Genomic DNA, 23771 nt, shown 5'->3' with positions numbered 1-23771 from the left:
AGCCTAAGAGGGAGTTGAGGGTAGAGGAGAGGGCAGGGTGAAGGGGGAAGACGTGTTTAACGAAAGGAACATATTCACTTCAGGAACTGGGGCTGTGAGACTGGAACTCAGCCTTGGTGGAGGAGAGGAGATTAAGCTTTGCTGCTAAGGTAGGCAGGGGTCACACCGTGCTGGATCTCAAAGGCCACTCTAAGGACTGGCTGTGTCCCTTACAAGAAGCCATGCAAGGGTTGTAACCAGGAGCTGACATCATCAGACGGGCACTGCAAAAAATCACTGACAGCAAAATAATGGATTCTAGGGAGCCTGGGTGGCGCAAATGGTTAAGCACTAGACTACTAACCAAAAGGTTGGTGATTCAAACCCACCCGGAGGCTCCTCGGAAGACAGGAGTGGTGATCTCCTCCCGAAACGTTACAGCCTTGAAGATCCTATGGAGCAGTTCTATTCTGGTCTGCACACAGGGGATCCCTGTGAGTCAGAATCGAATGGGCAGCAACTAACAACAAGAGGGCTCAGAGCAGATGGGGAAGACCAAGTAGGAGATTATCACAGTAGTCTAAGGAGAGATGATGGGGCAAAGGGCTGGAAAAGTCATGATAGAGATGGGGTAGACGGAGGCAGGCAAATTTTAAAAGATGTTTACGGGGTAGAATCAACATAACTTGGTGTTGGAGTTTAGACATGGTGGTTGAGAGAAAGGAGGGGTTGAGGGAGATTCCCAAGTTTTGGGCTTGAAAGCCGAGTGTATGGTGGTGGCTTTACAGAGAAAGGAAACATGACAGAAGACTAAAATACAGAGGAACCCTCTAGAGTCTTCTCCAAAGTCCCCTTCACATCAAAAAGTTTGTTTCTAATGTTTTCACTTAACATTTTATAATTATACTATATCAATCAAAAAATGAACTCAGTCAAGTAACAAATAGAAAGCTGGGCCTTTAAAGGCTTAAAAAGAAAGTGGATGGTTGGCATTTAAAAAAGGAAATAATGAGGACCTTTTAAGAACCCTGTCATCAAAGGCTCTTCTCCCTTCCCTGCCCAGGCAAGGCTGCTCTGATGGTTTAGATGACAGAAAAACCCACTACAGGCCTGAGCACCATAAACTGATACACGAATACCAGAATCACCCCTGAGGTAATACCGCAACAGAAATTTTTTTTTGTAATTTTGTTAAAAAATTTATTGTGGCAAAATATACACAACAAAAAATTTAACCACTTTAAAACGTACAATTGCATGACATAAATCACATTCACCATGCTGTGCTACCATCAGCATTATCTATTTCCAAAAGTTTTACATCATCCCAAAAAGAAACTCACTACTCCTTCAGCAATAACTCCCATTTCCTCCTCCCCCTAGCCCCTGGTAACCTCTAATAAACGTTTGTCTCTGTGTTTAATCTAATATTTCATATAAGGATCAGACAATTTGTCCTTTTATGTCTGACTTATTTCACTCAGCATAATGTTTTCAAGGTCCATCCATGTTGTATCAGAATTTCATTTCTCTGTATGGTTGAATAACATTCAATTGTACGGATACACCACATTTTGCTTATCCATTTACCTGTTGATGGACACAATCCTTGAGTTGTTATCACCTTTTGGTGATTGCGAATAATGCTTCAAAGAACACTGATGTACATATATCTGTTTGAGTCCCTGCTTTCAAGTCTCTTAGGTATACACCTAAAAGAGGAATTTCTGGGTCATATGGTATTTCTACGTTTAAATTTTTGAAAAACCTCCAAATTGTTTTCAATAGCAACTGCACCATTTTACATTCCCATCAGCAATGCTTGATGGTTCCGATTTCTCCATGTCCTCACCAACACTTGTTATTTTCCATTTTTCTGTTAATAAGCATCCTAGTGTCTCAGTAGTTAAGTATTTGGCTGCTAACCAAAAGGTCAGCAGTTTAAACCCACCAGCTGCTCCGCAGGAGAAAGATGTGGCAGTCTGCTTCCATAAAGATGTATAGTCTTGGAAACCCTATGAAGCAGTTCTGCTCTGTCCTATAGGGTCACTATGAGTTGGAATCAACTTGAAGCCAATGGGTAGTGGGTGTGAAGTAGTATCTCACTGTGGTTTTGATTTGCATTTCCCTAATGACTAAGGATGTTGAATATCTTTCCATGTGCTTACTGGCCATCTGTATATCTTCTTTGGAGAAATGTCTATTGAAGTTCTTTACCCATCTTTTAACTGGGTTGTTTATCTTTTTGTTGTTGAGTTGCAGGAGTCCTCAATAGGATTTTGAAATAGACGTGGAACTATTTGAGTTGTCCTAGAAAGGATACTTAGGGGGAAGGCTTTGGGGTCCCCAGATAGACTGTACATGCTAAGTATCCTGATGATGGGCCATGATCTACAACATCCACGTTGGCACTCATGAGGATGAGACAATATATTCCATCTATGTTATGACTAGTGTTGTATGCTAAAATGATCAGCTTTGAGTTCCAATCAAAACTATGTAATGACTAGGCTGGTGGCATGATTTTGAAGTATGAGAAAGAACGACTTACCAGGGGCTTGGTTCCCTATACCTAGCAGATGAGTGAGAGAGGGTGACAAGGGTATAGGGGAGCATATTTATCTCTTGTAGCCTGTTCATCCCTCATGAGAAGTGCCTTGAAGGTGTATGTGAAGACAGAGAAGGTACTTTAAGACAGTCTTAGGGAGAAGGATGGGTAAAGAATAGACTGATAATATCCAAAGCACAGTTTTCCATGTACCTTTTAGCAGCATCCCCACCTACTTTCAACTCAATCTGATAAAAAGAGAAAGGTGGTCAGGAACCATCCACTCCGGAGCCTCCATCCTCACCACAGCCATGTCCCTAAATTCCTTCCCCTACCCACCCACCCCCACCTGCCTCCACACACTCACTCTCCAAAGCCTGTCTTTCCTCAGGCTTGGCCCTGGAGAAGCAGTAGGGATGGTCCTAACTTTGAACCCCTCCCCATATTCTTACAATCTTCGTCCTGAAATGAACAGGAAGAGAACCTCAAAAATAAAAGTGAAAACAAAAGGGAGTAGAGAGGGAGGTAGCAGTGAACAGAGGAGCTGCCTGGGCATTAGCTTAGCCCAGGGGATTAGCCTACAAGAGGGGCAGTCTCAAGACATCTGGAAACTAGGCAAAGAGTACCTCAAACCCTGAATATGAGAATGGTAGGATTAAAGTTCTAAAACAACTCTGTCCTATTGGACTTTTTCAATTAAGCTTCCCATTCTCAAAGTAAACTTCATCTCTGATGATTTTCTTAACTCCCTAATCTTCTCCCTTTACAGCTGTTACTCCTAATAGTAAAGTGATAGTTCACTATTTATAGAATAAACTGCTATCTTTCTGCCATGAACTTACAAGCTCTCAATACACTTTGGCCTCGTGGCTGCATTCCTCATTAGTAAAAGCATTCACTAGAAAGAATTATTCCATTAGGTGGTTTGTGAGAGATAACCACACCAATGTAATGTACTCTTGTCATTACTACAGGATCTGCCTCTCAACAAATATTTATCAAGTGCTTTCTGTGGGCCAGGCTCTGAGCTGGGGTACCATGGGCCCAAAAGAGACATGGTCCCTCCCCAGAGGAACTCAGGAAAGAGAAAATTATAACCAATTGTGATAATACGATTATGACTGATAGGATCTGGAAGGAAATGTAGATGGCGTCAAAAAGTCATCGTAACAGAAAACTGGCTTAGTCTGGATGATGAAGGACGACCCAGATCAACACTGTGCTCTCCTCCTGTTGACATGGTGAGTCTAAGGTGACTGTCCTCCCGAAACACACACTCATGCACCTGACGTTTCCACTCTAATACTCACACCCTCGACTTATCTTCGGAGACTGAAAACCTAGGTTCAGATTCAAGCTTTACCACTTCTTAGCTGTGTGACCTACAATAAGCTCTGAGAATCGGTTTTTTTCATCTGTTAAAACAGAGGCAATGATACTTTCCCTGTGAGGATTCAAATAAGTGCTATTTATAAAGCACTTATTAGGTGTCTAGCACATAGTAAGCGCTCAATAGATAATAGCTATTATTCTTTTTATTACCTAAGTGTCCTAGAATTTTAGTCAGTGTGATACTTGACATTACAATCATTTTAAGTAGCAATTTATGAGATTTCATTACCCCTCATTCTAATATATCTGAATGTCTATTTCTAGCTTTGGTAATGGATAATTTAGCCAGAGTGCTCTTGGAATACATATCCTTTGTTAATATGATAACCACCGCGTATCTTTTCAAGTATTTAAGGCCATTTCATGTGTGGGAAAAATAAATATCCTTTTATAATTTAATGTTTTGAATAGATAATATATTCAAATGGTTTAAAAAGGAAAAGAAAGACAAATGTTGGTGAAAATGTGGGGAAACTGGAACCCTTATCCATTGCTGGTGGGAATGCAAAATGGTACAGCCTTTGTAGAAAACAGTGTGGCAGTTCTTGAGAAAACTAAAAATAGAACTACCATTGACCTAGTAATTCCACTCCTAGGTATATACCCAAAAGACTTGAAAGCAGAGACTCAAAAAGAGACTTGTCACACCTTCAGGAACAAGGGTGAACGAAGAAAACAAGATACAAGGGAAAGATTAGTCCAAAGGACTAATGGACCACAACTACCACGGCCTCCACCAGACTGAGTCCAGTACAACTAGATGGTACCTGGCTACCACCACTGACTTCTCTGACCGGGGTCACAACAGAGGGTCCTGGACAGAGCTGGGGAAAAACGCAGAACAAAATTCTAACTAACAAAAAAAGACCAGACTTACTGGCCTGACACAGACTGGAGAAACCCCGAGAGTATGGCCCCCGGACACACCTTTAGCTCAGTAATGAAGTCACTCCTCAGGTTCACCCTTCAGCCAAAGATTAGACAGCCCCATAAAACAAAACGAGACTAATGGGGCACAACAGCCCAGGGACAAGGACAAGAAGGCAGGAGGGGACAGGAAAGCTGGTAATAGGGAACCCAAGGTTGAGAAGGGACAGTGTTGACATGTCGCGGGGTTGTTAATCATTGTCATAAAACAATATGTATACTACCTGTTTAATGAGAAACTATTTGTTCTGTAAACCTTCATCTAAAGTACAATAATATATATATATATATATATATATATTTATTGAGCAAAAAACAAAAAAAAAAAAGAGAGACTTGAACACCAATGTTGATTGCAACTCTATTCAGAATAGCCAAAAGGTGGAAACAACCTTGTGGTGTGATGGATCATTTTTGTGTGGGCTTTCTAGCCATGGTCTTGTAACTCCCACCCAAGTGACTAGGCTGGACTGTGCAGATATGGTAATTGTGGCCCACCAAAGGGATTGGTTAGTTTTGCCATCCCACTGGGCTTGAGGTGAGCCATTCCAGGGGCCGGAGAGATAGAATCCCACTGCCACCAAGGAATAACAGCCAGGAGTCAGCACATCATTTGGACCCAGGATCCCTGCATGAAGAAGCTCCTGGAAGAAGAGATGGAGAGACAGTGAGCTGTAACCCTGAGACGGTGAGAAGTGGTAGCAGGAGAGACCCAGCAAGAGAGACCAGGCGGCAGAGACTTGGCAGCAGGAGATGGCACAGTCCCGGCCCATGGAGAGAGAAAGCTGAATGCCTTTAGGCAGAGACTGAGGGCCAGGAAGAGGTATGACTGCGAGCACGGCTGGGAAGAGGCTGTCCTGATGGAAGAACCTATCCTTGAGTGCTCCTGAGCCTGAACTGTAACCTGTTACTTCCCTAATAAACCCCATAATTGTGAGTATGGTCTGTGAGTTCTCTGTACCCACTGCAATGAATTATTGAACCCAGGAGAGAAGTAGAGTGCCATGAGAGGGACAGGTGGTGTCAGAGTTGGTAAAAATGGTGGAGAGAGAAGGCATGTCTGACTTCCACCTCATAGGAATAAGTCTTGGGCTGTTGACCTTGATTCTCCTTCGCCCTTGGGAAGACACAGGAGGTCAGACACTGCCCTCAAGCCATTTTTACAAACTTAAATGCCTATCAACAGATGAACAGATAAACAAAATGTGGTACATACATATAATGGAATACTACTCAGCCAGTAGAAGAAATGAAGTCTTGATATATGCCACAGTATGGGGCTTGAATACATTATGCTGAGCAAAATAAGCCAATCATAAAAGGACAAATATTACATGACATCACTTATATAAAAAGACAAGAAAAAGCAAATGTACAGAGACCAAAGTTTATTAGTGGTTACCAGTGGGAGGAAAAAGGAAAAGGGAGGTTAACGGTGATGGAAAAATCGTATTAATTGAAGGGTAGGGTTGCACTGTCAATTATTGTTAATTGCTGTTATTAAGTTGTATACCTGTAAACAGTTGAACTAGAAAAAGTTGTGTGATAGATATATTTACAACAACCAAAAAAAAAAAAAAAAAGTATCTGCTAAACCTGGTTATGTACAACCAAACACCTCATGGGATTAGATTCCTTGGTTTGGAAGTTTAGGGTCATGGTTTCATGGAACATCCCAGTTAATTAGCCTAATAACATGTTTACTGCTTCTGTTCTACCTCCTAGTTCACTGCATAGAGTCTGGGGTCTTAAAAGCACACAAGTGGCCATCTAAAGCACAATAAAAGGTCTCTATTCACTTGCAGCAACAGAAGAAAAAGAATCAGGAATAGGAGGAGGATCTGGAATGTGTGGCTAATTGCCTCCATGAACAACTGCCTTCTTTGCCATGAGACTAGAAGAACTGGATGGTACCCAGCTACCATTACTGAACATTTTGATCAAAGATTCCATAGAAGAATCCTGACCAAAAGGGGGAAAATACAGAACATAATTTAAAATTCCCATGGACTCCAGACTTCCTGCAGCCATGGATGGTGGATAAACCCTTGAAACTACTGCCCTGAGATAATCTTTTAACCTTAAACCAAAAATATCCCCTGAAGTCTTCTTAAAACCAAACAACAGTTTAGCTTAACTAGTAAAAAAGGTCTGTCTTGAGTATTATGTGCTTTTAAGAACTATCTGTATGGAATCAAACTGACAACAGCAACTTGAAAGATTAGATAGAAACCTTAGGGGGCAGTGAGTTTATGTTAATGAGGGAGGAATAACTCAGAAAAGGGGGGTTAGAATCCTTGTACAACTCAAAGAATGTAATCAATGTCACCAAACTGTACATGCAGAAATTGTTCAAAACAAAAAAAAAAAAAGAGAATGTTGATAGACTGTGATAAATGTAACTTATGTCACTGAATAATCTGTGTGGAAATTATCAAATGGGAACCTAACTTGCTATGTAAACTTTCACCAAAAACTCAGTAAAATATCATTTAAAAAAAGGAAAAGAAAGACATAAAAAGACATACAGTGAAAAGTCTTCCTCACAACCCCAACTCTTCAACCAGCTGCCACCGTTCACTCCCTTCTTCAGGTACTCACTGTTAACAGTCTCGCAGGGATCCTTTCGGCCTTGTTATCTGCCATGTGAACAGTCTTATTTCCTTCCTTCTACACAAAGACCACACATTACACACCACTCTACCTCCTGCTTTTTTCACTTAGCAATGGATCTTGGCAATCTTCCCATATGGGGACATAAAGAGCTTCCTCTTCCTCCTTTTATTGCTACATAGCATTCTATTGCATGAATACTGTTACAGGAACTGTCTTTTTGGCTACACCTCTTTCTGGACTGACACAAACTTTTTAAATTAGTTTTGGCAGGAGATAATAGAGAAAATGGGTAGAACTATAACATTTTTCATTTCCTTTGTTGTTCTTAGTCAAATACGAACAGTAACTGTTTTTTGTACATTCTATATAAACAATCTACACAATCAATATGTTACAGTTTACAATAATAATTTTTCCCTTAAATTATTTTAAAACATCTGCTCTGTGTATTACACATAACAGGATCATCTTCCTTTGTATTTATATGGAAAAAGTGCCGGCTGCTACAGTACCCAATCAGTTACCCCGAGGAGATGTCAGCTGTCAACCATGTCCGTGGCTGCGATTTCCCTCTCCTCTCTCCCTTCCCACTCTGGGTGAGCTGTCTGGGCGAGCTGTCAAGTTTCTAGTTTCTGACGTGCGTTTACATCACTCAATGACATCTGACAGCAGTGAAAGGCCACAGAAAACTGCTTATTGATCAGAGCAAAACTAGTTGACGGAACAGATGAGGTTGTATCACAGAAATGCAGCCACATTCAGGTGATGACATTTTGCTCCCCTGTACACAAGAGCTTAATGGAATACAACTTCATTATATCATGCCACTTGTGCTTACAACACCAACCCAATCTCCTGACTGTTTTGTCTATGCAGTGATGAGCCCAATCTATTTGTGCTGGTATCAATGTATTGCTAACCTGATTTGTTCATGAACACTTGCAAACTACTGGTGAATCTGTCTTGACAAATGCACCAAAAGACACTGAAATCTCAATCTTACCAAAATCTAATTGTGCTGTCCTTGGGAAAAAAAAAAAAAAGAATTACCATTTAGTGAGCTGTAACTACTCAGAATTCAGTGGCTTTAGAACTTTTATACCACTGTGTAAAGAAGTTTAAATAGGCGTTTCTTTGATTCTTGAGGCACTGCCAGGAAAAAAAAAAGTGGATAACTTGAGATATAGTTAAAATTCACTTATAAACAGGTGAATTTAGTTGTTTCAAAGAATTAAGATATCAGATTAGGGTCCTCTGCATACAAATTAAGGAGCCCTGGTGTCTCAGTGGTTAAAACGATTGACAGCTAACCAAAAGGTCAGCAGTTCGAAACCACCAGCAGCTCCACAGGAGAAAGATGTGGCAGTCTGCTTCTGTAGAGATTTACAGCCTTGGAAACTTTGTGGGATTGCCAGAGTCAGAATCGACTTGATAGTAGCTGGTTGGGGCATACAAATTGTTCTTCTTGGTTTTAAAGATAACAATTTTAACCCACTTTCCATTGCCAGTGCCAATGCAGATAGATGGCTGTATAATGATAAATCTGTTACATGTCTGGAACAGGGTTCACTAAGCCAGACTGACTCCTAATACCTTACCATGTGACTCCTCAAACAGAAGAAAGAAAAATTAGCACGTGGAAAAGTTTTTCCAGCCCTCCCTCAATCCTAGGTTAAAAAAAGAGAAGAAAGCTAAAGCTTTACTCTCATGGTTGTCTGGCTGTTATCTTTACTCCTTAATTCTTCCCTTGAGGAGCAAGTGCTCCCCCAAATAGGCATTCTCACACCACCTTCCACCTTCTGTCACAACTGCCATATCTCTCTGGACTTTATATTTTTCTTTAAATAGACTTTTTGAAGGTGAGAATGAACATAAATACAACAGAATCAAAATGATACACTAAAATATGTTACTTGGTGAAAGTTCTGAGCCTGAAACCTGCTCTCTTCCTTAGAAAGAGAGATGTAAAATAAAGCCGGGTTAAAGACTAGAATCAAGCTTTTGGGGAATTTTTTTTTTTTTTTTTTTTTTGAGGACGTAGGATTAAAAGATAAATGCAAAAGGAATAACTTTCTCCCTGTGTGAATCAATGTTATTTAATATCTAGGCATCACTTAAATCATCTCTTGTAGCACCAGCGGCCCATATTCCAAACCCAGGGAACACGAGTAGTGCATTAAATAACCAGGCACTAGAGTCATGCTGCCAGGGGTCAAGTCTTGCTTCTAACTTGTGTGACTCTCAGCAAGTTATTTAGCTTCTGCGTGCCTCACTTTAAGGGGTCCTGGTGGTTAAGTGCTTGGCTGCTAACCAAAAGGCGGCAGTTCAAACCCACCAGCCATTATGCAGGAGAAAAGATGTGGCAGTTGGCTTCCGTAAAGATTTCAGCCTTGGAAACCCTATGGGGTGGCTCTACCCTGTCCTATAGGGTCACTATGAGTCAGAATTTACGGGTGCCTCACTTTCCTCCTCCATAAGGGGGATACTAACAGCATATAAACCTTAAGGAACTGCTCTGAGGATTAAATTAGATTATGCATGCAAAGTGCTTAGCATAGCATCCAACACTAAGAAAATGTTTAATAAATGTTAGCTGCTATTATTCATTTCTTCCCCATCTCTTTACTTAGACCTTCAGGAGGAGGAAGAGAAGAATGAACAGAAGAAATTTGAGGCAGAGGGTGAGTGAAGAAAAGAAAATAATGGAGAGAAAGGGAAAGAAAAATGTACCAGTTCAGAAGGAAAAAACAGAGTCTGAATGAGAGGATTTTCAGATCCCATTCAACAGCCTCTGCATTGGTGAGGCTTCCCTTCCCACCTCACCTAAATTCTGTGGCTTCCTCCCAGACTAAGATCATTGCTCTCCTCTGGTTTCCTGTAACGCTGTGTTCAAGCCTTGGTTGGTTTCATGTTTCACACGTGTGGCCCTTCCTCAGACCTGGCACTCCCTGAAGACAGGAGGTGACTCTCCCCTTAGGTCCTCAAGGTCCAGCACAGTGCCCTGGCCCTGGCATGCAAAGAATGGAGGTGGCTAAATGACCCTGATCACACTTCCTCCCCCACAAGGCCATGTTAGCACTGACCAACTCCCATGGCTTGCCCAGACCACCTCTGCTTATGTAGATCTGACAAGGAAATTTTCTGGCATAGATTCTGATTTTCACTTACACGATCAGCTCAAAATGAAAAAACGTAACAGAAAAGCAGAAAGGTGTTAAATGTAAATGTTTATTTCAAACTTGCTAGATTCTTCAAGAAATACTGTGTTTTGCCGTTTCACAAATCACACCACATAAAATGCTTCCGCTAAAGGCTTTGTATCTTGAAATGATTAGAATAAAAATATTATTTTTCAATGACCCAGATGTATGCCTTTGAGCACTTGTAAACTCAGTGATCTGAACCACAGGCCACATGCTATTTTCCCAAATACGTTTGCTTCATACACTTTGTGCTCTGGATCTGTATGTGTGACACAGACTGCTCTATTAAAGGGGCAAGATGGGCAAATCTCACCTTCATCCCTAACTGCGTGGCGAGGATCAGCATGAATCCAATTCCCAGGGTTCAACTTCCCACATTTCCAATCCTCATCACCAGCCACTTCTATGGTATTTCTTCTCTCACCCTAACCACTCAAGAGTTAGGGCAGACGTCATCCGCAGCCATCCTAAGCCAGGTCAAAATGTCCCCGGCCACCAAGGGCCAAGTCATCGGGGACCAGCCACTGGCTCAGGAGTCTGCACAACTCCCTGAACTTCAGACCAAGAGTCCCTCCCACTCTCATACTCTCTCTCTCTGGCCCCCTGGGGCGAGTTCATAAGCTAGAAAGACTCTGTCCTTCTTCATAGACTGCCCATGCAGCCTTTCTTTGTCACCTAGCCACCCAAAGCTGTTCCTCATCAGTTAGGACCCTCTCCCATGCAGCTTCTTAGGATCTCTGTACACACCTGACACATTTGTGGTTTGCTGTTCCATATGTATTTGTTTCTATATACATACCCTTCACTTGACTCTCAGCTGTTATTCTAATTCTGTCCCCAGTGCCAAATTTACCTTGCCGAATAACCCAAAACCAAACTCACTGCCATTGAGTCGATTACTTAATAAATTGTAGTTGGATGATTTATCCTGAGACATTTACAACTCAAACAGACTAGACTGTAACCGATGGGACAGAGTTTAACCAGGAAGGTAGTGAATGGTCAGACATTCATTTAAACGAGTCAATTATTTTCTGCTCTGAATTGTTTGTTGATACCATGTGTTTTCATTAATGGAAGCATGCTGAATCACTGAGTGTGTCTGAATTTTTGGTGGATAGTATGGATTTTTTTTCTCTTGCCCCATCCCACAAGCCTACCCTTACTATATCGAAGGACATACATTGTCCCACAAATTCTAGCCCCAGAGTCCACAACGACTTATGTATCCCAAATGAAAAATTTCAAAATTTCTATTTTTCCTACCAGAAATTCAAACACCTCATATAATACCCTATAAACAGTAGTCTGTGGCACATGCCCATTAAAGAAGTTTCAAACTGTTATGCAGGTCCTTGTCTGGCAGCAGCATGCACTACCAGTGAGAAAGCAGCTTCCCAAAAAACCTGAGAGGTGGAAACTGTAAGTGGGAGAACATATATCCCATTCCTCATGAAAGAGTTAAGCTTGAATTCTTAGGTACCTCCCTGAATCTGAAAACTGTAATTATAAATGTAATCCCACAGACAGGAACAATATCTGGGTTAGAAAGTGAGAAGGGCCTTAAGCTAGTGCTCAGAACATTTGAGCAGATCTCCAAACAAGTGATCCCAACTTTATATTTATAATAAAGCTATGATGCTTTATTATAAATATTTTTAATGCAATTAATACCTGTGTTTACTAAACCTCCCACTGAGGTGGGGGACTGTCATTGTTGTTAGTTGCCCTTGTTAGTTAGATTCTGACTCACGGCAACCCCATGTGTGCAGAATGAAACTGCTCTATAGGGTTTTCAAGGCTATGACATTTCGGAAGTAGATCACAGGACGTGTCTTCTAAGGCGCCCCTAGGTGGGTTTGAACCTCCAACCTTTTGGTTAGTAGTCCAGCTGTTAACCATTTGCACTACCCAGGGAGGGACTACTAATCCTGAATGAGTGGCTAACATAGGCAACTCCAATCAATACAGTAAAGATTCAGAATCACAGGTTCCCCTCCTGGGTACACCAATGTTCTTTGCTGCATTATTCAAAATAGCCAAAAGCTGGAAGCAACCCAAGTGCCCATCAATAGAAGAATGAATAAACAAAATGTGGTACATACATGCAATGGAATATTATTCATTCATAAAATGGAATGAAGTCCTGATACATGGTATGACTTGGATGAACCTTGAAAACATGCTGGCTGAAAGATGCCAGACACAAAAGGCCACATGTTATGTGATTCAATTTATATGGATATCTAGAATAGGCAAATTCATAGAAACAGAAAGTAGATAGAGGTTATCAGGGGCTGGAGGGAGGGAAGAGAAGGAGTAATTGCTCAATGGGTAAAGAGTTTCTGTTTGGGACAATAAAAAAAATTTTGGGAATAGGGGAGCATGCTTGCAAGGGATATCTAGTCAATTGGCATAACAAAGCTTATTAAGAAAATGCTCTGCATCCCAGTTTGGTGAGTGGCATCTGGGGTCTTAAAAGCTTGCAAGCAGCCATCTAAGATGCATCAATTGGTCCCAGCCACTTGGAGTAAAGGAAAACGAAGAACACCAAAGACACGAGGAAAGTAGGAGCCCAAGAGACAGAAAGGGCCACATAAACCAGAGACTTCATCAGCCTGAGACCAGAAGAACTAGATGGTGCTCAGCTACCACCAATGACCGCCCTGACAGGAAACACAACAGAGAGTCCCAGATGGAGCAGGAGAAAGTGGGGTGCAGATCTCAAATTCTAGCAAGAAGACCAGACTTAATGGTCTGACTGAGACTGGAGGAACCCCGGAAAGCATGGCCCCTGGATTCTCTATCAGCCCAGAACTAAAACAATTTCCGAAGCCAACTCTTCAGACAGGGGACTGGACTGGACTGTAGGACATAAAGTGATACTCGTGAGGAGTGTGCCTCTTAGCTCAAGTAGATAAAAAGAGACTAAATGGGCAGCTTCTGTCCAGGGGTGAAATGGGAAGGCAGAGAGGGTTAGGAGCTGACTGAATGGACATGGGGAATCAGGGGTGGAAAGAAGGAGTGTGCTGTCACAGTATGAGGAGAGCAAATAGAGTCACATAACAATGTATATATAAATTTTTCTATGGGAAAAAATTTAAAAATTTTTTGGGAATAAATTTAGTGGTGATTGTTGTAAACATTATGAGTGTAATTAATAGCATTGAATGGTACACTTAAAAATAGTTAAAGTGACAAGTTTTAAGTTAGATATATTTTACCACAACTAAAAAAACGATGTTAACCCATGTAATCCAAGAAATAATAAGGGTTGTAAAAAAATAATAATAATAAGCATTTTAAAAGGAAAAAAAATGCATAAGAGTGTCCTGTCTCTTACTGTATGATTTAACTCTAAGACCAATTAGACACAACAAAATTAAGGTCACAATTAGGATCAGCAAAAACAAGGAAACCCTCTATGAGACAGACTGATACAATAGCTGCAAAAATGGGCTAAAAAATACCAGTGATGTGAGAATGGCAAGGGACTCTAGCAACATTTCATTCTCTTATACATAAGGTGGCCATGAGTTGGAGCCAACTCCATGGCAACTAACAACAACACAAGTCTGACCTCCGAACTGTAGACAGCCAAGAAGCAGCTGAAATATTCAGAACGGTAAATTCAAAACAGGCATGAAAGGACACAGCAGGGAAGAGATTGCTGCAGAAGAGTGAGGCACTGGCTACCAGCCTAGTGAGATGAGAAGGTGGGACAGCCAAAGAGGACAATGGGAGCAGGGCCAGGGTCCATAGTAGATGCCAAGATGAGGAAGAGACAATAATCATTTTTACGTTTTATGCTGGGAACCTGGATTGCAGGTGATGCCTGGAATCATAAAGACACAAAGGACCAAAGAACACTGCTTCTTTGTTTGTTTGCTTGTCTTAGGAATAGGGGGAGAAGGAATAGAAATAATAAAATCAGTCTTGGACATCTTGCATTCAGGTACCTATAGGACATCCAGATGCAGACACCCAGTAAGAAGCGAGACTGGATTGATTCCAAAGGGACCATTTCTGGAGGAGGAGTCCAGAAACCAGGCATCAACTGGGCATTTGTTTACTCTGAGAGGCCAGGGTCAGACACATTCAAGAGGGAGGACGAAGATCAACATCCTGGAAGATAAATTTCTGAAGTTCAAGGGGCAATGACAGGAGACAAAGTCAAAATAAGCAGAGTCTAGGTAGACTTTGGACATGTTACCAGGAGGGACTAGTCCCTGAGAAGGACATCATGCTTGGTAAAATAGAGAGTCAGCAAAAAAGAGGAATACCCTTACTGAGACAGACTGACACAGTGACTGCAACAATGGGCTCAAACACAGCAATGATTGTGAGGATGGCACAGGACCAGGCAGTGTTTCGTTCTGCTGTACATGGGTTGCCATAAGTTGGAACCAACTCCACAACACCTAACAACAACAAGTAGACTGTCTTAGGCTGGGTTCTCTAGAGAAGCAAAACCAGTAAGGCATACAAATATATAGAGAGTGAGATTTATATCAAGGAAACAGCTCACACAGTTGTAGAGGCTGCAACGTCCCAAGCCCGTGGGTCAAGATAGAGGCATCTCCTGATTCACGTAGCCATGGGAGCTGGGGAACCCATGATTGGCAGGTCAGAGAGCAAGACTCTTGCTCACAGGTTGCAAAGATCAACAAATCCCAAGATCAGCAGGCAAGACCACAGGTTAGCTGCTAGCTCAAGTCTCAAGAACCGGAGGTCAGACAAAATGAGCCAGCTGCAGGATCCAGAGCAAAAGCCCAAGAGCCTTGCCAGAATGTCCAGTTATATTTGATGCAGGCCACACACACAAGGAAACTCCCTTTGAACTGACTGGCTACTCACAGCAGATCCCATCATGGAGGTGATCATGTTATATCAAATCTCATCATGAAGTGATCACAACATCATATGACTGACAAACCACTGAGAATCATGGCCCAGCCAAGCTGACACACAATATTCACACAGACCTTAAAGCAGGAGTATGGAACAAAGGCAGGAGTGGAGCAATGAGGTCCGGGACTTGGGTGGTAAATGGGGCTGGGATGCCCAATAATCAACTGCATAACGGCCCCTCAGACCAGGCTGACCCTCCCTAAAATCCTAGATTGCCCCTGAAGACTAAGATTTCACTCAATTTCTTCATCACTGCAGCCCAAGCACCTAGGAAAGAGACAATGCTCAAGTAAGTGTTGAAGTAACTTTATATTATGCAACAGAAGCATTATTAATAGACTATACATTAAACAACTTTTCTTCTGATGTAAATGGTAAATTTCTATTGACTCCCTGATAGTTGAAGCAATAAATTCACTTAAGCTACTACTGCCACAGTTAGTGCCAACCCTGCCCTTAGAACATCTGTTGCCAAAAGCCTATCACTAGCACAGGATTGGAAACCCTGGTGGCATAGTAGTTGAGTGCTATGGCTACTAACCAAAAGGTCGGCAGTTCGAATCCACCAGGCGCTCCTTGAAAACTCTATGGGGTAGTTCTACTCTGTCCTATAGGGTCACTATGAGTCGGAATCGACTTGACAGCAACGGGCTTGTTTTTGGTTTTTAAGTACAGGATTTACTACTTTAGTTCCAAAGTCACCACCACCCCCAGCCAAGTATACACTGGCCAGATACGTATCATCCCCAACCAGGCTTATAGCAGTGAAACAGCAGAGGAGACTGGGCTCCTTCAGGTGAGACAGAGATCTCAAGGGGAAAGGCTGGCAGCAGGTGGTAAAAGTTATTCTAGCAGGAATGACACAGCAAAGCTCTGAAATCAAGGATAACAATACCAAGAAAAAGAAGCTCTCAAGAATGGACAGAACAGCCCATGACCAATAATGCACACACGCTGTAAGGCTGATGTTTATATCCTGACCCTCCTGTCACCGTCCTGCACCCACCAAAGGATGAGGGACATTTATAAGGCTCTTCACCTCCAATTCTCAGACTCTTTTTAGGAACAGCCCCATCAACCACAGTTGGCCCCCCTGCTTAGTAATAAGAAGCCCTGTAGACCAGTGGCTACACATTATTACCTACAGAGTTTTCTAGAGATATCAATGCCCTAGCCCCTACCCTGACCAACAAAATCAGAGTCCCTGGGCAGAAAACAATATAAGTGGACACATCTATCCATCATCAAAATTTAAGAGATGTTTACACGCTTTTCATGTTTACTTTGATTTTACTTTCTCTTTTTCTTTTAAAAAACAAAATGTTATTGATTCAGCCAAAGCCCCATATTTAATATTCACAACACCTGTCCCCCTTCCCCAGACCAGGGAACTCAAGGCTGCAAGAAGCATGAGCTCTGCCCGCAGACACACAGCTGGGAGTGGTGGCTCTATGGCAATCCAACCCTCTGACTCCAGGCACAAGCTCACTGCACTGCACCACGCTGCCTATAAGGACTAGGATTCAGGAGGGGTTTTACTCTGAGTACTGTATTATTAATTTAAAGGAGCCCTGGCGGGGCAGTGGTTAAGCGTTCACTTGCTAACCGAAACATCACCAGCTGCTCCGTGGGACAAAGATGTGGCAGTCTACTTCCATAAAGATTACAGCCTTGGAAACCCTATAGGGCAGTTCTACTCTGTATAGGGTCACTATAAGTCGGAATCAACTCCACGGCAATGAATTTGTTTTTTTCTGGTTTTGTTATTAATTTAAAAAGTTATAAATAAAGTTTTGAGTAAGTTCCACTACATTTTAATTGCTGTATGTATTATATCTTGCAGTCAATTTTCCCCTTGCCATCCAAAAGACCACATCTCCATTTGTATTATGTATATCAGGGAAGGAGTTGAAAGTGGCTGAACACCGGCTCTGCAGGAGCGCACCTATGCCCTGAAGTTTCACACAGATACAATCTGTCGCCATGAATCTTCCCCAAGTCACTCTTCATGAAAGCATCATCACCTTTCTTCTGAAAAGAAAAGTCACACAGAAGTATTTCAGACCACAGATCACAATTCTCACTGCCCTAGAACATTTGCATAGTCTCAACATCTATTCTTAAATGAAGAAACCATTCTATGATACTGCCAATTTGAATATCAAAGCTTTATAAATGAATAAGTGAATATCTTGCTTTTTTCCCAAAAAAGGCACTGAAAGACAAACAGTCATATACTTTAACTTTTTCAAAGGGGTGAGCAGGAGAATGAATCCACAGAAAAAGACTCAGACACTCAAACAATTAAATTCCACTAAGATTTTAGGAAATGTGGTCAGCACAGTTTCTTCCATTACAGGAAAACAACAACAACAACAAAAAAAACCCTGAAGAATAGCCTAATAAATATATACAGTGCCTAAAAATACTTGTTAAAAAAAATCCTCAGGTAGCAAGCATATGTGTGCTTGCACACACAGCCACACAGAGATTTATTCATTGCATCTTGTTGGTAGTTATTAAAAAATACTCTAGAATTTCAAAACTAAATATTTAGAGTGAAAAAGCCTACCCCCCAAGAAAGAGGTTTCTAGCAATGAAGTTCCACACCAGGCGAGTGACATAAACAAGTGTAAAACAACCCACTGTTTCCATTTAATATGGTGGGCTATATACTGTTATCTGGTTCTTATGAATGCACGCAAAACAAGTATCTTCGCATGTGTGCAAAAGCTCATAAAAGGTGGCAGGACGGGGAACAGAAAGAACGTTGTCATGTTTTCTTAATAGCCTAAAAAGATAACCTTTAAAAACAAAAATTAAAAAAAAATGATGGCGTATTAATAGTCTTGCTTACCGTCAGAAGCTCTCGTTTAAAAAAAACTGTAATGATACTTAATTTTGGAAATTCTCTTAATGACATCTTTGATTTCCATTTAATGTACACAGTGACACCTACTGGCATACTGATGAGGCAATGAAGGGAAGATCAGAAAATTCACCCGTAGGCAGAGAGACCTCTGAATAGACACGTTCATGCGTCTCTTATTAAATAACACTTTAGTTAAGTGCAATATTCCAAAGTGCTCTATTGATCTATTGTAGGAAATAAACAAGAGGAAAGCCAACATTTCTGTTTTCCCATTTTAAGTTACTGAGCACCGGGGGACTGACACACATAGGATTTGGGAGGCTTTACTTCAGTGTTCCATTCGCATTTGTCAAAAGCCGTAAGAATTTATTTTTTGTGGTTAGAGTTAAACCTCAGACCTCACTAAAGCCAATATGTTTGGTTGAGGGCAGTCACATAATGTGATAATTTTTAAAAATCATATAAACCAAGAAAATAGTAGCTGGGAGGAGTTCGCTGCTTTATAAACAAGCTGTGGCCTATTACAAACAAGCTATGGCCTACTATAAATAAGCTGTGGTTTATCACAGAAACAAAGCAAGACTTATACAAAAAAGACCCTTTCTGACTGTACATATGCTATTGTTGAATTTGGCTATAGGGAGAGAAATAAACTCAAGATGAAGCAACTGAAAAAATATGGGCAAGTGGGCAGAGCATCTGTCAGAAATCTGGTAAACTATAGGTAGTCTAACTTTAAGACAGAAATACAAGGGTTTGGGGCTAGACATGTCAAGAGGTTTCAGAGATGATAGGAATGGTGGCCACCAGGGAGGCCACCAAGGTATGAGAGCAGACCCGGCCTTAGCCAGCTGCAAGTAATTATGCCTCAGATATGCTAGACCAGAGGGAACTGTTCTAGCAATCACATGAATACGCACATGATAAGCTCTGCCTGAGATGTCAACTTGTTGATAAAATTTAATTACCTTAGAAACAGGATATGCATCTCATATGCTAGATCTGATTGACTAGGATGGCTATACTGTACTGCTGAGGATTCCAAGACTGCGTCCAGCTCAACGGACAAGAGCGCTGCCATCAATCAGCCGTGTCCGGCATGGGTATGCTGTTGTTGCTATTTGCCTTTGAGTAGGCACCAACTTACGGCAACCACGCGAACAACCAAACAAGATGTTGCCTGGTCCTGCACCATCCACAATTGTTGGTATGCTTGAGTCCACTGTTGCAGCCACTGTGTATTTTGAGCACTTTCCAACCTAGGAGGCTCATCTTCTAGCACTATATCAGACAATATTCTTTTGTGAGCCAGAGGGTTTTCATTAGCTAATTTTTAAAAGCAGATTGCTAAACTTTCTTCCTAGTCTGTCTTTGTCTTAGCTCCTGCTGACAAATTTGAAATACCAGTGGCATAGTTTCTAGCATCATAGCAACATGTAAGCCACCACGGTATGACAAACTGACAGACGGGTGATGGATAGACATATTTATATACCAATACACACACAGACATACACATACACTATATTTCCTAGTTCTATCTACTAAAAGGGTCTAGAAGCAATAATATCCCAGCAGCATATCTAGCACCCAAATCTTGGTTTTTAAATACCATCCCCCACTAAAAGGAAGAAGGGTTCCTTGGAAAAGTGGTTCACTCCCAAGTCTAGAAAAGTACAAGGTGAACCTGGACATCTTGTCAGGGCAGAAAACAAGGCAGCGTACTCAAAGACAAATAGAGTTACATCAAAAGAACTTAAGAGTCGGGGACCTCATACCATCAAGAAGGCAGTGCCAGGAACAGAGCGCGTCCTTTGGACTGGGGTCCCTGCACAGAGAAGCTCCTAGTCCAGGGGACACAGAAGAGAAGAAGGCTGACAGAGAGAGAAAGCCTTCCCCTGGAGCTGATGCCCTGAATTTGGACTTTTAGCCTACTTTACTGTAAGGAAATAAACTTCTCTTCGTTAAAAAAAAAAAAAAAAAAGAACTTAAGAGTCAACTTGAAGAGAATATCACAGGATAAATTTGGAATAATATGAGTATTAAAAAGAATTACACTAGAAAAATCTTTCAATTAAGAAAAAAAATCTATGAGTCTACAGAGATATGAGGGGATAAGGAAGAAAGGAAAAACCTTTTTTAGAGAAAAATGCCAGCTAATCAACATAGAAGAAATGATAAAATTAGAAAATCACCATTACACTATCAATGTAATAGCTGATTCAGGCATTTGATCTCGTTAATCACTGGGTCAGAGGGGTGAATGTTATAATTTAGAGGTGAAAGTAAGTCTTCAATTTACTTTCGAAGGGTCTGCCCAATTAAAAAAAAGAAAGAAGTGTGTGTGTGTGTGTGTGTGTGTGTGTGTGTGTGGAGAGAGAGGGAGCAAGATGGTGGAGGAGGGAGAGAGAGAATATAAAGCAAATGTGGCAAAATGTTAACAACTGGTGAATATAAGTGCTTCTTGCACTGTTGCAATATTTCTGTAGGTTTAATTTTTTCAAAATTAGTCATTGTGGGAAAAACAAAAAGAATTATCTGCTGCGAGGCCTACTACACTGTTTGCAGGTCTTAACTATGTTATAGACTTATGCCTTTGACCTCACAACACTCTGTACACTCACACTTACACTTACAGTTCCTATTTCACTGCCAGAAGCATCATTTTGGTCACTAGGCGGGCTTTAAATTACACACAGATTTGGTACTTATATGTTTGTTCCTTAGTCAGTATTTGACTCAGAACACATTTCTTCACAGAAATATTAATTTTCCTGGCCAGCCCAATAAAAGCCTATTCAAAGAATAATACCGCTGAACATAACAACAAGAATTTGGAAAAAAAAAATCAGTTCAAACATAAAACAAATCAAACTAGAGTCAATATAACGTTTTATAAAACTTCACAATCTAGTGATACTTCTCCAGAATAATGAGAGGCCTTCTTTGGGGGGATGTGTTATTGCTAGAATATGAATATAAGTGGGAAGTGACAAGTGAAAATTTTGTGAGGTAATAATATAAAACTTACACTGATTGACTTTTAGAAAATGGATTGCATTTGGTTTTATTAAAAATATGAATACATTATCACTGTAAAATTTTCAAATCACAACAAAGTTAAAACTCTCCCATTTACCTCCCCTAAACCAGCCTCCTCCCTGAAGGTAACCATGATTAACAAACTAATATGCATTTATCTATAGAAATAAAATTGATTTGGTATTTTTTTCTCACAAATAGTCTCATACTGTACAAACCACTTGATAACCTGCTTTTTTAATTTAACATTTTGCCTTAGAGAAGTCTCAAAATTACCTAGCAATCAGGATTTTAAAAACTAGATTGTTAATATTACAATGAATAAAAATAAGCATTTTAAAGTCAACACTCTCAAACAATTTCAACCAGAGAAAAATATCCTAAGGTAAAAAGTGTTGAGTAAAGCTTCATAAAGCCAAAAGTATTTGATACATAAATTCTCAATTCAAAAAAGCAATTAGCAGAACAATAATTATGGTTCCATTTTTGTCTGGAAGGCATATACCAACCTATTGCCCCTGAGAGATGAGAGAGAGGGAAGAAAAGGGGACTTTTAGTTTTGACTTCACACATTTCTGTACTATAAATTTTATTTTTATAACTTTCATAGAAAGTTATTGAAGGGATAACTAGTAATTAACATTTCAGAATAGGTACAAAAAGGATTAACGTTAAATTCACTGCTTAACTGAGGCTCCTTTCCTTAAAAATAATCAGTTATAGCCTTGTTGTTGTTGTTAGGTGCCATCAAGTCAGTTCTGACTCATCGCAACAATACAACAAAACACTGCCCGGTCCTGCGCCATCCTCACAATTGTTGCCATGCTTGAGCCCACTGTTGCAGCCACTGTGTCAATCCATCTCCTTGAGGGTCTTCCTCTTTTTCGCTGACCCTCCACTTTACTAAGCATGAAGTCCTTCTCCAGGGACTGATCCCTCCTGATAACATGTCCAAAGTATGTGAGACATAGTCTTGCTATCCTTGCTTCTAAGGAGCATTCTGGTTGTACTTCTTCCAAAACAGATTTGTTCATTCTCTTGACAGTTCATGGTATATTCAGTATTCTTCACCAACACCACAATTCAAAGGCATCAATTCTTTTTCAGTCTTCCTTATTAACTGTCCACCATTCGCATGCATATGAGGTGACTGAAAACACCATGGCTTGGGTCAGGTGCACCTTAGTCCTCAAGGTGACATCTTTTGTAGTCTTAGGATAATTTTGGGGGAATTAATGGTCAAGACCAGGCTGTAAAAACATTCTTTAAAAAATCTCCTCTAACAGGAAACCTCTTCCTTACAAAGAAGGAAGAATAGGGTTGGAAAATCACCATTTTACCACCATCATAGGAAAAATTGACTAAGGTGAGAGTCATTAATGGATGCTAAATAAGAAACATTTGATGGAGAACAGAATATTTATATAATCTCAAAGTGTCTCCCCACATGGTACTTATGAATTACAAAAGGAAGAATAGTAAATACATAACGGAAAAACAAACAACACCTAACCAACTGGTCAAAATTAGCATGGCTAATTAGGGACAGATACCGTATGCCTCTGGATGTGATACCTTGAGAAGGACACAGCAACAATAACGGAATATTCCAGCCCCAAATGCATCACCCAAAGCTACCCAACAGGAAACATCAGACAAACCCAAATTGAGGCAGTCTAGAAAACAATTGACCTGTCTTGTATAAAAATGACAGCGTCATGAAAGAGAAAGGCTGAAGAACAGTTTCAGATTAAAAGAGACTAAAAAGATATGACAACTAAATAAACATGTGATTTGGATCCTGTACCAGGGGAAAATATGCTCTAAAGGACATTACTGGGACAACTGACAAATTTGGAATATATTGTGTCAATGTTAAATTTCCTGAATCTGACAATTTTACTATGGTTATAGAAGAGAATATCCTAGTCCCTAGGATATATACACTGAAAAATTGAGGAGTAAAAAAGCATGATATATACAACCTATTCTCAAATGGTTCAGGAAAAAAAATTACATAGATATACACATATACACACACACACGTGTTGTATAGATTGGGGGAGGAAAAGAGGAGAGAGAACAGTAAAGCAAAAGGGGTAAAATGTTAAAAATTGATGAATCTCGATATAGGTTAATGAATGTTCTTCACACTACTATTGCAATTTTTTGTACTTTAGAAATAATTTCAAATAAAGTTTTTAAAAAGTCTCTCTAGGTTCTGGACAGAGCTGGAGAAAGATGTAGAACAAAATTCTAACACACACAAAAAAAGACCAGA

The 23771-nt window shown here is 40.6% G+C and overlaps 1 protein-coding gene across 4 annotated transcripts in view; it reads right to left on the bottom strand.

Annotated features, from left to right (window-relative positions):
• Positions 1–23771, bottom strand: part of SNX24 (sorting nexin 24) — a 171326-nt gene that overhangs the window by 106919 nt on the left and 40636 nt on the right. Inside the window, exon 1 of one of the 4 annotated variants that reach the window (XM_023738667.1) lies at positions 7375–9429. The exons of 2 other annotated variants lie outside the window; for them this stretch is intronic. Coding sequence is in view for 1 of the 2 variants with exons in the window: in XM_023738666.1 (XP_023594434.1) it covers positions 7448–7492 (45 nt within the window). In the remaining variant the exon portion in view is untranslated. Of the gene's footprint in view, positions 1–7374; positions 9430–23771 lie in introns of those variants that run through there. One more of the 4 variants, XM_023738666.1, reaches the window with a different exon arrangement.

Source organism: Trichechus manatus, unplaced genomic scaffold, assembly GCF_000243295.1.
Source record: "Trichechus manatus latirostris isolate Lorelei unplaced genomic scaffold, TriManLat1.0 scaffold00121, whole genome shotgun sequence".
NCBI classification, from domain to species: domain Eukaryota; kingdom Metazoa; phylum Chordata; class Mammalia; order Sirenia; family Trichechidae; genus Trichechus; species Trichechus manatus.
The sequence above is the reverse complement of the archived record's forward strand: the minus strand, read 5'-3'. Positions and strand labels throughout refer to the sequence as shown.